This window comes from Melospiza georgiana, chromosome 11 (genome assembly GCF_028018845.1).
Source record: "Melospiza georgiana isolate bMelGeo1 chromosome 11, bMelGeo1.pri, whole genome shotgun sequence".
Lineage (NCBI taxonomy): Eukaryota > Metazoa > Chordata > Aves > Passeriformes > Passerellidae > Melospiza > Melospiza georgiana.
This window is the reverse complement of record NC_080440.1, coordinates 20,620,938-20,636,071: the sequence shown is the minus strand read 5'-3', so window position 1 is coordinate 20,636,071 and position 15,134 is coordinate 20,620,938. Positions and strand designations below refer to the sequence as shown.

The 15,134-nt window shown below is 44.1% G+C and overlaps 1 protein-coding gene across 3 annotated transcripts in view; it reads right to left on the bottom strand.

The window, feature by feature from the left end:
* Positions 1-15,134, bottom strand: part of IQSEC1 (IQ motif and Sec7 domain ArfGEF 1) — a 301,086-nt gene that overhangs the window by 230,429 nt on the left and 55,523 nt on the right. For all 3 annotated transcript variants that reach the window (XM_058032105.1, XM_058032106.1, XM_058032109.1), the window contains exon 2: positions 11,717-11,746. In XM_058032105.1, coding sequence (XP_057888088.1) covers positions 11,717-11,746 — 30 coding nt within the window. The remainder of the gene's footprint in view (positions 1-11,716; positions 11,747-15,134) is intronic.

Genomic DNA, 15,134 nt, shown 5'->3' with positions numbered 1-15,134 from the left:
CAAGGTGGTGCAGGCCATTTTTAATCCAGACCCGTCTACACAAATCACCCATCAACCCCAAGCAGGTCATTCCAACTCCATTACTGGCACCCCAAGCTCTTCCTTAAGCTTTTCACAATAATAAAGACACAGAAAACCAATTTCTTGGGCTGTTTTTTTCCCCCTCTCTTTCCATTTCTACAACTTTTAGAATCAATACTTTCTCTCAAGGAGAACAGCTGTTAAAATTGAGTGTTGAGCTCACCATCTGTGAGGTGGTTCTCTTGAACAGAGAATTTCTGAGTGTTTGGCTGATGGTTCCTGCCAGTGCTGCTCACATTTGCAAGTGCTTGCATGCAAGACAAAATGAACAAAGCCCAACAGAAAACCCATTCTGTTTTCAATAGAAATTACTGACTAAGGTGGTGCAACAAGACTTCAAGGAAATATTCTAAATCTGGAAACCTAAAAATAATCTCTCCACTCTAAAAAGGCTCCACCATTCAAACCCTTCTGCTTTCACTTCCTGGTGTTCCAAAAAGCAAATCCACATCACAGCATCTCTCAACACCCCTATTTTCATCTGGATTTTTACCAGCAGTTCATCTGAGCATCACTTAAGTGCACATGAAATGTTAATGTGAAAGGTGCTGTGTGTGCACTGCAACTGAAGGGTAAGAACTCTACAACTCCATTTTTTAAACTTGTTCCTCCCCAAAAATAAGCACAAACGACAAGCTTCTGTTTCCTAATGAGAATTATTTACAGCTGCATGTGGTCCATGTGGCTTGGGCAGATGTTTGACCTTCATCAGACAGGCAGGAGTTCATTTGCTCTTCTGATGCTACAGGAGAACAAAGATGCTCCAGCCAGAGATCCCACAGCACTTGGGGAATTTATGGAAGGAAGGATGAGTTCAATTGGAAATAGCCCACGGGGGTCAGTGATGGCTGTCCACTGCTCAGTTCTTCCATTTCAGAGGAAATTTCCTGCCCATCACACTCTGCACTACTGTTAGGAGAAAAGAGGACAAAGCAAGAGCTCAGGGTTTCTATGGCAGGAGCCAGAAATGAAAACTCCTCTTTTGCAGACCTGGTTAAGGATACTTATTTTCTGCTTGCATAATTTTATTCCCTAATATTGCCCACTTGTAGCTGGCACTGAGAACAGACAAGTTTCTGGAATCACGTTGTCCTTTCTGAATAAAGAGCCAGTAATTAATTTACAGTCCTATTGTACCTTTCTACCCTCCTCCTATTGTTAATTATCCACTGCCTAATAGCCTCCTACATCCTTTCAAGGAGTAGGTATCAATTTTGCCACTGGCTAAGTGCAAAAAAAAAAAATTAAGAAATAATCAGCTTTTATGATTCCCATCTAATCCTACACCTTTAGGATTGACCTGTTCTGGCTGAGAAACAGCACCAGGATATTTGGCCTCCAAGTGATAATTAAAAACCTCATTACTGAACCCCATTAAAGACCTCCATAAAAGCCTGGAAGTGGCTGAGGGGAGGGAGGGCAGAGCTGGGGAGGACTCAGAGCCCCAACAGCCCCTGGATTTGTGTGGCAATCACAAAACTCCCTGTTTGATTGTGTACACAAGGAAGCTGATCCCACCCAACTCTGCAGGATGGGCTGTGGGATTTGGGGGTTATTTCAGGTTGTAGTTTTAATGGTTTGGTGTAAATTAGAACTGGGGTCACCCTTGGAGGGCACAAGGTAAAGGAGGACTCACTGAGGCTGAGAAGTGTTCAGGACTCAGCAGCACTAAAACTGAAACACATCTGGGAAATCTCTGCCCTCAAACACTGCCCTCCAGGAGGCTGAAGGTGAGGAGGACAGTCCTGCTCCTCCTACACCAGGTCTGTCAGTCTGTCTGTCAACAACCTCTCCAAAATATAGACACAGTGAGGCGAAGTGGAGAGTAACCCTTGGGCTTTTCCTCCAGCCTTGCTCAGCACACGTTGACACTGCTTCTACAAAATGAATTCAAATAAAAAGGAAAGAAAAATATATTAAAGCTTCCACTCTTTTTGCCTCCACAGTTCCACTAACAAACACATACATATGTCTGCATCTGCTGTGGAGCTGAGGAAATTAGAACAATATTCTTTTTGGTGTGATTAAGGTACATGGAGTAATATGTATTTAAATGCCTTAAGAATTCTCAAGAACTTCTTTAAATACTTAAGTCATTACCTATATTTAACACTGACATAAACCAGGACTGCATCTCACTAGGACTTAAGTCAGCTATTTCTTATGAATCTGGATTTGGAAGAGTGAGTTCTTTGACTTTCAAACGAAGGTGAATCTCCAGAAGAGATTGGTTTAGGCTGTGAAGGGAGCTCTGTGTTATAAGTGCTCTTTGCCTGGCTCCTCCTCAGCACCCCAAAGCAATCCACACAGAATTTCCCTCCCCAGCAGCGTGCACACCCCTCAGTGGTGACAGCTTTTCCCAGATCTCTTCTGTGCTTCTCCAAGCTCTGTCAGCAGGCAGTGAAATGGTTCTGGTGCCTAAATCCAGCAGTGCCAACTAACTCACGGTTAAATTATCTTTGGAAGTGCAGCCCATTTTAGAGCCATGGGATTGGCAATTACATTGCAGGGCACAGCCACAGCTCTTGAAGGACCAAGGATTATTAATGGCAGATGAGGAGCACAACCAAAGCAAGGCTCCAACACCCTCCTGCCGTGTCCTGGCTGCTCCTCACTCCTCCGGGGCTGTGCCTCAAGGCTGCTGTCCCCTGGCAGGGGCAGGAGGGGATTTACCAGCAGCTCCTTTCAAAGCCAACAGCAGCAGAAAGAGAAAATGACAAAAAAAATCAAGAGCTGCGACAGCCCAGGCAAGCCAGGCTTATCTCAGCACACTCTGAGCACGTAACAAATGACAATGGGTGAGCTGCAATGCTCATCTTCATTGCAGAGTGGAAACTTCCCTCATTTTATGCATCAAAGCAGAAGGGTTATGAGAGGGCCAGCAGCTGAAATGAATTCTTGCTGGATTTCTGATATTTGTTTGAAAACAAAGGGATGGTTTTTACCCAAAACAGAATAATGGTAAGTCATCCTAATTCATGCACGTGATGGGTTTGCAGGATCCAGAAAGGAAGGATGTGATGGACTGCGGTCTAAAGTTCATTTTAACGAGAAATACACTCCAATCTTTACCACTTCTAAATTCTGAAACATCAAATTTCCTTTGTATAATAAACAAAAATAACTGAAGAAACGGAAAGCCTGAGGATACCCAGAGAACATTTGCTAACTGTGCTCTTGGAACACTTCCAAACGTGGCTCTTGAGTGCGGATTCATCAGAGAGAACCATACACAAGGCAGGGGAAAGAAAACTTGACCAGGAGCAAGAGTCACTTCCTGCTTATCCTCTACAGACTTGTTGTATGGTAAATGTACATAAATGTACAGTATTTCATCCAGCTCTATTAATTTTAGCTCAAACCTCTATTTTTCTGTACAGATACTGCTTCTTGAATTAAAATTCAGAGGAGGAAATCTTATTCCCCTGGCACAATTAATTATTATAAATAAATTACAGGGGTATCCCAAGTAATGTGTTTGATTTAATCAACGAAAAGTTAATGAGGCCAAATTGATGCAGAAGTTAGGCAAGACTAAGCTGACAGGGATTTAAAGATCTGTTCAGCTCCTGAGACTGCAGGATCGATATGGGATTTGAGCAGTGAGGGAATCCATTAGGAGACAAGGGAAAGGCTTCGCTTTCTGCTCCTCCCTCCAGAGGACACAGCTCAGGATGGGGCAGAGCAGGGAGGCACTAAAGGCTGCAGCTCCCACTCTGGGGGTTTTACTAAAGAGCTCCCAGCTTACAGCCCTCACTGAGCTTTAATAACCAGCAATCTCCAGCAAAGCCTCTCTTTTACTGCCTTTTGTTCGTCTCTGAGAAGGGACAAAATCTACAGCTCCACTTGAAAACCCAGCTACAACAACATCAGCATAATCTGAAATCAATACAATATTTGGCTGCTACAGTCACAAATGCAAATGAAGCTTTAGCCTTGACTCCAAGAATTTATAATGCATTTCGTGGAAACCTGAAATTTTCTTTCTGTCTTTGTGTTTTTAGTAATTGTTCTCAGCTTCCCCAGCACACAGTTTGTTCACTTCATCTTCCATTTATTGACAATTGCACTTACTGGAACACTCACAAAAGCATCATTAAAACATCTCAGACAAGGAACTAGATACCTGAATCATGGTTAATTCCTAATCCAAGGACCATTCTTGAACTATATGGAGGCATAAAACTACCTAAGATACAGATTAGGAAAGCAAAAAATAAACAAGGGCTTGAAAGTTATCAGACTATTTTCACAGACCTATTTTTTTGCTGCATATTTTCCTGTTGGATGGAATTGATCTAACCATGACCACCTACACAGAGCAATGAGAGCAGGAAGAAAAACTGGGCAAGTTCTGCCTTTTATTTAAATTGTTGGTGTGCAGAGCACTACAGGAAAATTGCTTTAGCTTCAAGTCCTATCTAGAATGTCTCATACATGAATTCTTTTCAAAGAAACAAATTATGTGCAAGGAAGCAGAGACTTTTTTTCCACCAGTGCATAGAGGCAGCTCCTCAACAGAAGTGCCTGTCTCCTACTCATGATCCCAGCAGTTTGCACATGGATTTCCAATAGCTGCTGCAGACTGTTTTCAATGTTCTGCAGAGAAAATTAATTCTGTTCCTGAAGTCAGGTTTTACTCCTGTCCTCACAGGGCTCTGTGAATTACACTACATCTCCATTACAAATAAATGCATAAATAGAATAACTACTTTAAACCCATAAGAGAGCTTCAGACCATGCCCTGTCCCCCTCTGGAACTTTGCTATGGTGGGGATGGAGTTGGACTTTGAGATCCTTGTGGGTCCCTTCCAACTCAGGATATTCTGTGATCCCAAGGGATTCTGTTGGATTTGCTGTGTGCCACTTCTGTTTTGCAGGACTGAGACCCCTCAGGCAGCTGCAGGTGGCTGAAGCAAGGAGAAATGCACAGATCAGGGGAAAACCCTCCAAGAACATTACAGAGCACACAGAAAGTACAAAACACCCCACATTTCCCCTTTCTTTATACTCCCATTCCAACCCCAAGATTCACCCAGCTTTTCCTGTGAATTTTAATAGAAAAGAACAAAAGCAGCCCAAAGAGAATGGCAAAATAATGAAGGAAACTCAAAGTGCTTTATAAATTCCAAAGAGCACTGCAGGCCCTGGGCTCTCTGAATTGAGCTGTGCACACATGTTGCTCATTAAACAGCCTTATCTCACAGATAACCAGAGCAGCCCCTCCAAGAAGTGGGGATAGAAATGAGCTGCACTGAATTAATGTGAAGCCACTCACAAAGCTTTGTCCTTATGAGATTGCAAATTCAACAACCGCCGGCCCGTCGGGAGCTCTGTGGAGCACAATCAGCACAGGATCCATAAATTACAGCTGTCTGTTCCAGGGGAAATAACTGTGGGCAAAAAGTTTGCATGTGCTGCTTTACCCACCTGGGTGGCATCCAACATTAAGCCAGACTTGATCCTACTTTTCAGTGGAAAAAGCAGAATTGCAGCAATTCAAAAGTCAAACTATTAATAAAATGTATGGCCTGATGCAAAAACTTCATCTGTTTGCAAACAGACACCTACCTGTGTTTACACAACACCTGCCAAAAAACCACAAGATCCCTTTTTCCTCTAATTCATCCATTCACAATGGTCTTGGACTTCCTTGAGGATTGAGTCTGAGGGATTGGTATCAAGGGGGTGTCTCAGGTTTAGCTGGGTGTGAATTCAATTATCATCTGTCAGAGGTGGGGCAGGTATCTTCTGTTCATTGGGCAGTTTTCTTTATCCCTCCCACAAACCCATCCTCCTTCCAGGAGATATTTTCTGTTAATGGGCCAGTGAGTGTCCCTGCAGGGCTGACAAAATTCCATCATCCCATGGGGAGAAGCTCCGCCCAGGGGAGGAGCCAAGCATTCCTACCTGGATACAATCTGAGGTTTGGGACACCACGGCAGCCTTTGCCCGCTGCATTCCCAAAGACCAGGCCCATCTAAACCACCACTGGAATTTCAGAAGAAAACTCCTCCCTTGTGCAGGATCCCTGCTGCAGCAGAGCCACAGCTGGCACTGCAGGAGGGCTGAGCCCCCATGGGATGGGCTGGGACACCGCCCTGACACACAGGGGGTCAGGGCATGCTCTGACTCTGGCAGTGGGTTTTGGGTTTTTTTAACGTACTATTAAATTTGAATTTTTAGTTTTCCTAGTAAAGAATTGTTATTCCTATTCCCATATTTTTACCTGAAAGCCTTTTAATTTCAGAATTATAATAATTCAAAGGGAGGGCTCAACATTTTCCCTTTCAGGGGAGGCTCCTGCTTCCCTTAGCCAGCACCTGTCTTTTCAAACCAGGAGAGGGGGAAAATAGTTTGAGTTCATGCAGGACATTTTTGTACAAAACACTGGTGGTGTTGTGGCTGTGACAGAATCATTTGCAGCACCCAAAGGCAAAGTGATGAAACATCATGAAGGGCCTGAAGATTCTCAGTAAGAAATCCAGAAAAGCAAAAATCCACATAAAGCACAGAATTATGGGCACCTTTTGAACACCATCAAACCACAAACACATACCCCCTGCTCCGCAGCATGTGCAGCTTAAACTCCACAGGCAAGACACTGGGACTGAAATAAAGAAATCTGGTTGGCTCTATGTTTCATACAGTTTTGGGGGGAGAAAAAGGGATTTTTTTTAACATGACAAATGTATCATCACTGTTAAAGATGCCATAGAAGCAGTTCTGACAATTTGATGAATGCATCACTGTCCTTTCATTCTGAAATTCAGATTAAATCTTAATTTGAAAGCCACTGGAAGCTCCACAGCCATCTCAACTACCAGAAGCTGTTTCCATATGTTTTATTTCTGTTAACAGCAATAAAACTAATTTAAACTAACATCAGGAGACTCATCAGGTTCCACTCTACTGGAGAGGGTCAGCCTGACATTTATATAAAAAAATGTATTGGAAGAAAATTTGGGAGGTTTTAAAATTACTAACAAGTGATGCACATTTTAAGGACTGGTGATAAAACTGTAGCAGAGTCATTACGGAATGATTAAAACCATCCAGAAAAGGCCATTTTTACATATAGACACTGAGTCATTTCGAAGGCACAGCAATACATTCCAACTTGAAAATTAGCTTTACAAGTCCCTCTGTGTTTAATTGTACTTTGCAGGTTCTCAGGGAGGAGGCTGAGTCACGCAGTTCAAGCAGATTTTCCTGGAGTAAAACAAAACAAAGAATTCCTAAAACTTTGCATCCTGCTGGACTCTCTGTGCTGCTGCCTCCTGCAGCTGGTCAGGGTCTGTTTCACACCAATCCTCCCCCTCCACCAGCACAGAATGAGGCTGACCCTCCACAATTCCCTCCTGCTCTAAAGTAAATTAGACAATTACTGTTCCACTTCATCTGATGTGCACCTTTACCAGGAATCAGCCTTTCTGTGAGATCCTCAACTCCACACATTTCCTCCATCTATTACAGACTGGGGGGGAAAAGAAATCACAATTTTCTTTTAGTTCAGCTAAATAACTCAGCTGATGTTTTCCCCATAATTAGTATTTCACCTGCCCCCTTTTTTTTATTTCCTTAATTTTAAATTAGCCTTCAGATTTTTACTCTTCCTGGGCCTATTTCATAGCTCCTCCAAGCACACCACAACTTTTTGGCAACAGCCTTGGCACGTCTCAGCTCAGGAGCCATGAAAGCCTCTCCATTTATGCAGTTTTGTTCCAGCTTCCTTCATCCTTGTTTCTCCTTTAAAAGCACACAACTAGGAAGGAGCAAGTGGAAAGAAACAAAACTCCTAAAGGTGTTGTTTCTGAGCAGGTTTCAGAGGTTTGCTCAGCAGAGCTGCTCCCTGAACCCCTCTGCTCCTCACTCTGCTCAAATCCTCCACTCTGGTGATTTTCAAACACACAGGGAAAAGGAACATCTGCTACTAAAGCTTGAGACAATCCCTGCAAACTTTGACAGGATATCCTGCACAGACATCTCCATTGTGGCTGTCACTTCACACCACTAAATATCAAAATGCCTTGTAAAACAAATTGCATTTTCTCCTGGAAACATGTGAACAAAGACAGCTAATTAAAGCAGCTCCTCACACTGACAGCTCCACATTGTGTGTGTGCACTGCACCTCAGAATGCAAAGTGTTCAAAGCCATCTCCCCATTTTCACAGATTTAACAAATACCTCAGCCTGGCATTCCCCAAAGGGAAAGCAATGTGAGTTTATTACTGTACAACTGTATTATAAGCAGAAAGAATTTTAAGGGCTTGTACAACAGGATAATTTATGATTTTTTTTGTCACAAAGAGAAAGCCAAATGAAAGAAATAAAGTCAAGGTGATTTTTGGTTGTTTTAATGTATTATTTGGAATCATATTGCTTTGCTGTGTCAGCCTTGTCTGTGCACAGATTCTGTGTTTTCTGCATTTCACAGCACAATAAAACATCTTGTGGATGCAATTTCCTCGTTACAAGCAGCTATAAAGCCACTGCAAACAAATCCACCAGGGCAATATCCTTTGCAACTGAGCAATAGTGTAAAATTCCAGGGCATCACTTGTATTGGATATTCCATTCCAGCATGACAAACAGCAGCTATTCCAGACCAGTCTCTGGGACAAGAGCCCGACTGCACTCACCCAGCTGGGAGAGACCAACATCTCTGGCTGCATTTCAGGTTATTTGGAGTGATCCTTTCACATCTTCAGTGTCAAAGACTGAGACTCAACCAATCCTAGCCAACACTTTCATTTACTGCCCACAAACACAAACCCTTCTGACTTCACTCAGTCTGTGCAGTCAACACTGGGACAGGACATTCCATCCCTGCCTTCCACCTGCTCCTGGCTCCTTGCACCCCTTGATTCCATGAAACCACTTGGCTGGCCAGCATTTGCATTTGCTGCTATTTTGCTGATGCCTCTGTGAGCAGGAACAAAGATCTCTCCAGAGATTAAGCACTATTCCCCTGACTGATCATTTCATTTGAGATAATTACATTTCATCTTCATTTGCCAGAAAGAAAGGAAAACAGTGGGAAGCAAATTAACCACAACATAAAGATTCTGCCCAAACATCAACAGAGCTTGGGGAGCTTTTGCTCAAGACAAGACCACAGTGACCAGGATGTTGTGCAGGCAGAAACACAAAAGCATAGCCTCAGTGACATTTCCCCTCAGAGAAAATGCAGTTTAAGAGGGGGGATAGAGAATTTACACTGATTGCCTGCTACTGCATCAGTCTGGTTAAAATCAGGCTGCCAGAGAAGTCTGGAGCTGTCTTGGAGCAGCTTGAGCTCACACTGGGTAACACAATTAATTCCCTGAACAGCCTCAGAGCAAGGTGGGAGCAGCACCCAGGCCCAGCCTGGCTGCCCCAGGGCTCTGTAGGACACAGGGTGCTGGGTCCCTGTAGGATTGAAGGGGGTAGGATGGTGGGGATGGATGGAGACGAGAGATCTCTGCAGCCAGGTCAGGAATTTGGGGTTTAGGTTTATTGCAAAGGGCCTGGGTGCAGGGCCCTGCTGGGATTTGGGGTTTATTGCACAGGGCCTGGGAGCAGGGGCCTACTGGGAGCTGCAGCCACAGCTCAGAGCAGGCCCGAGAGAAGAGAGGGGGAGACAGGATGAGAGGGTGAGAGAGTAAAAGGATAAAGAGTGAAAGGCAAGAGGGCAAAGTTCCCGTTCCAATACAATAAATTTTCTTCCGTGTTGAATATTCTGATTCTCACTAACCAATCCAGTACGATATACAAATCCTACAGCATTTACATACAGCCTATAAGAATTACTACATTACCATACTGTGTTACGTTTTAAACCCTAAAAACTCGTCTTTGGGCCCCTTCTGCCAAGCTGTAGGGTCTGCTCTGACCCTTGGGCCTGTCTGCAGGCAGAGGGTGTTGTTTCATCAGAAGGGGATTACCTTCAGCTGGTCATGCCATTGTTTTCCAGTTGTTCAGTAACTAAAGTATCTCAAAGCTTGCTTTCATTTCAATCTCACTTATAGTTTCCATATTCTCAAAATCTTTTGCCAGACAATCATATTTATAAGGCTTTCCTGTTTCACCTTCCCCAGCAGCTCCCACCAGCCCAGCCCAGCCAGTTGGAATGGGCCCATGGGGCACTGCCAGGTCCCAGAGGGGCACAGGCCTGGGCAGACCCTTCCTGCCAGGTGGGAGAGGCTCTGGCAAACCCTTCCAGCAGTGCCCTGATGGAACACCCAGTGCAGGACAGAGCCTGGCAGGAGCCAGGGCTGGAGTTTGGGTTCCAGGCAGCACCAAAGCAGAGCTGAAGGCAGGGGCTTTCAGCTGTGCCTGGGCACTGCCTGAACCCCCAAACACACTCCGCAAGAGAGGAGCTCCACACACACATCATTGGAGCAGCCAAATCCCTCAGGAGGCTCAGGGCCACACTAGAGGGATCACTGAGGCTGAAACACAACCACACTGCTGGAAATCCTCATGCCAGGGGCTTTACTTCAGTTTTCAGCAGCTGACCAGCATTGGTCCTTCCACAGCCTGCCAGCTCATGGCAGCTCTGCTGGGAGCCAAAACCCCAGGGAGAGAATGCAGTGATGCCCACAGGCATCCCAGTGCAGCCTGGGGATCAGATCCAGCTCAGTGGCTGTACACTGGACAGATTCCACCTCACCCTGCACAGCCTCCAGCCCACGTCCACACCACACTGATCCTGAACTCTGCTGAAGTCAAAAGCACCTCAGAGGATCTTTAATCCCTTCCTACAGACTTCTGACTGTTCTTCAGCTCACCTGCTCCTGGGGATAGTCTGCACACCCGGGGGTAAGAACTGGATTTTAATTCTGCAAGGGAAGGTCCTGCCTTGCCTTTGGGGTTTTACAATAAATAAACACAGTGCCTTAAGATGCAATGTCCTGACAGTCCCAAAACACACTGCAGGAATGATGGTGAAGCCGCAGTCAATATCACGGACCTCATTATCACTGATCAATAGTCACACTGCTGGAGAAGGCTGCTGCTCAATGGCAATGCTCTCATGAATATGGAACACTTTCAGATTCCAGGATGGAGTTTTCACTTCTCAGTCCTGTTCAGAGCCCTTTTGCAAGCTCTGCAAGCTTGGCTCAGCCACGTGTGCAGAGAGGTAGGAACAAAAACCACCCCGAGTGTAAAACAGCAAGGGAGTAAGATGGAAGTAAAGTATCTGATAATTACATGAAATTCTACACATTATCTGATCCTTCCAAGTGCAGAATGAGCACTGCAATAATGAGCCAACGAAGCTCTCCCTGTCAGGTGAAGAAGAGGAGACTGCTAAGAAAGCCAGAACCAGCCCATGGATGTCCCCTCAGCACAGATGCTGCCCCAAACGCAGCAGCTGGCACACAGCTCCCAGGAACTGGGATTGGGAGCACCAGGAACTAACCATCAATCTTTTGTAATGATCCAAACTAATCCCTCACTCCCAAATCACACTGGAGACAGAAGCATTCAGTAACTTCTCAAGGGAGAAGAACCTTTACTCAAAACACCAATGGCATGCTAAGCACAAACAATAAAATGCCCACATTAAAAAACAAATCTATTTCTATTTAATGCTTTTAAATAAACTATTTTCTTAGAACAAAGACATCAAGATGATGCACACATACCTGAGGCTTCTTGAGCTGTCACCTTCAGACCTGTAAAGTAAAACACAAATACTTAGGACACAGTTATTTCCAGCATTTATCATTCAAAAGCCATGTACCTTCTCAAGCATGCTCTCCCTCTGTACTTCAGTGAGTGTCTCTAGGGCTTGTTGTACTTTTTCTGCTAATAAGACATTTAGAAAAAAAAAAACCAAATCCACTCAGGCTTCGAGGAAATCTATTAGAAGTCAAAACCCAGTTAACAGCTGAAGTCAATAACTGCAATATTCAAACAGGTGACACCCTCTGAATCCTCAATAAAGATCTTCCTCAAACATGCACAGAAATTTATTTTCCATCCTTGTTCAAGTGGGAAGCAACACTCTGACATTATTCTAGAGGCAGATTATTTTGTACATTTTAACTTTTGTCTTCATCTCTTCTTCACACTTCAGCTGAAAAGGTCACAGGCAAATAGTCCTGGAATCAAACACTCAGCTTATCAGACACTCAGAAAGGGCCAAGGTTGACAAATAAAGGTAATTTAATATCATTAAAACCTCATGCTTCTGTGAATTTCAGAAATGTGCAAAAAGGAGGGATAAGATGTCTTAAGCTACAGAGAGGCAGGTTAAAGGTGAGATAATTTCATCCATCAAACATGGAACCAAGCCTCTCCTCTTTCCCCAATATTTTTAAGCAAAGAAACTTAATTCAGGATTATTCACACTGAACAGGATTTCTTCTCCAAGGAGGAATGGGAACATAATATTCACATTTCAGGACCAAACAAAAATCCAGAAGAAAACATAGAACCATTTGCCCAATTCCTTTCCTCCCTCACTCCCAAAGCTGCCTCCCCAAAGACAAGGGGAGAACAGGTAAGAACCAGTTGTGTTTAATAGACACAACAACTTCCGAGCAGTTTTCCCAATGCAGAAGTCCCACGAGGCTGAGCTCAGCCCTGCACTCCCAGGAGTAATGAAAACATTAATGAATGTTTAGGTGCCACCTCCCCACACTCAGCTCTCAGCAAATTCCATCTGGCAGAGCACACACCTTATTGGGAAAGATGTTCCTGTAATTGCTTCTGCTTTCAAGTTCCCAAACACAGAAGACAGCAATTAATGGCTTCATTCCCTGCCTCTCCCCTGGGCTGGAATAACAAACTCATCCAGCAGGGAGAACATGTCCCAGTGCTCAGAGCCTGCCAGTGTCACTGGGTGTCACCAGGCACCCAAATCCCCAAAGTCCTGCAGCCCATTCTGCTCTCCCTGGAGCCCCAGGATGTTTCCAGTGGGGTGAGGGGGATCTCAAGCTGATCACCTCCCAGCACAGCCCAGAAAACAGGCAAGGGGGTGTAGGGGGATACAAGATAAGAAAATAAATGTAGTATAGAAAGTAACCTTACCCCATTAAGGAGTTGCAGCTGAGCCAATTATTAGAGATTGGGAACAGGCCTGATTTTAACAGGTCACACCTGTAGCCAATAAGACTGTTATAAAAGAGTGGAGTGGTGAGAACTGGAGTTAGCTGGCTGCTGTGAGGATGAGTCAAAGCCTGGACAAGTTGCCTATGAGAAACATCAAGGAGGTACAAAACTCTAGCAATATAGAACCCTTGCAATGTAATGACAACAAAGGGGGCCTACAACCCCCACCACCCCTTCTTTACTTTCAGGTTTCCAAGAAAAGCTGGGAAATTTCTCAGCTGCTAAATTGGCATTTTCAAGGGTAAGACTTACTGGGGTAAATTCTGAAGAGTTGTTCAGAGCTGGTCAATTTTGCTCGGGGAATGAGTAATTGATGAGCAGAGCTGAATGAACACAGAGCTGAAAGAAACCACTGCTTGTAGTCTGAGACAAAGCATTCGATTTTCTTTGAGCATTCTTTGAGAGGCAGGACTGGGGATCGATATTTAATGTTTCTGCTCACACAGGAAGCATGTGCTGGGCTCTGGGTTGGCTTTTTTCCTTTTGACCCACTCAAAAGAAATGATACTGGCACAGCTGAGACAAGGAGAAAAGTGAAAAGGCTTCTGACAGTATCTTGCATTATTTATTTCAAGGTAGACCTTAAAAAAAAAAAAAAATTTAAAAGCCCACAATATAGAGAATATCTTCTGTGCTGTAGTACTTGGAACAGCACAGATTCCATTTAGAGATCTGAGTTGTATCACTGATGAGATAAATGTCATACAACGGTCTGCAAGATTTCTCCCCTCAGCCCTGGATGGTTTCCAAGATTTCATTTTGAGTAGAACTAAATATTACAATATTACACTCCTATTGAAGTACAAGTTTGCCTTCTTCCTGACCCCAAGAATTTCATTCTCAGTAGGAAATACAGTGAAATACATCCTTTTTGAGATTGTTATAGCCAAGAGAAGCAGAAATTACTTTCCTACCAGTAGTAATTACTGTAATTTCATTGCAGACAGATGCCAGGAGGAACAGGTACCACCATAACAAACCTTGAACCAAAAATAAAATGTAAAGAAAAACAAAACCCCCAGCACCTGAGGTTTACAGAGGGCTGTCAACCCTCTGTAAGTGACCATTAAAATCCTGAATGATTTTTGAGTTTAATTAAGCACTGCCATCACCATCTGTCAGTCCATATCCAAAACATGGATATTTCAGAAACCAGCTCCACTCCCACCACCATAAGGATTTCTCTTTGTCACCACTACCCTCCTATAAAAACCCTATGCAGGAGAACAACAAACCAACTATCTTGGCTTCCAGTTGCTGACTTGGTTGGCAATTTTCCAACAAACCATCCATGGTGGAAAGTGTCAGCTCCTAAAAACTGGAAGCCATTTACAGGAATAACACAATTTCAAAGAAAACGCTGGGAAAAGCACAGGATGGAAAAGCCCTTCAGACTGGGAATGTGTGAGGTTCCAGGTTCCTCTTCACTGAGGGGACAGGAGGGCCTCAGAACCCCAGCAGCAGCAGCAGAGCTCCTTCAGTGGCTTTACCTCATCCCAAAGATTTCTGTTCACACCAGCAGGAAACGTTCAATTCTCATTATTCCCCCAAGAGCCATGATAAACAAGCTGAAAGCCCTGTGGCATCTGATTTGTTGTTTACACCTAAAGCTGCACTTAGAGGGGAACAGCCCAAGGTAAATCTGCTTCCAAAGGCAGCTCCAGGACCAGCTTTCCTCTTGCTCTCTAATGAGCAAGAGGAAAATGATTGCTCTAATGAGAGAAATCATTTTCCACATTAAACACTGCTCAGAACCAAGGTGTGTGATATGGACTGAGATACACAGCCACCCCTGCAACAACTCCTAGCTGAGCAGATACCTTATCTGGGCAGTGAGTTGTGGCAATGTCCTGTAAAAGAATACAGCAAGTAATTTTAACAGTTTTGAGACTCTGTTTGTCTAGGATTCGTGTTTGGGGGTGCACAATGTGGTACAAAACCAGCCAA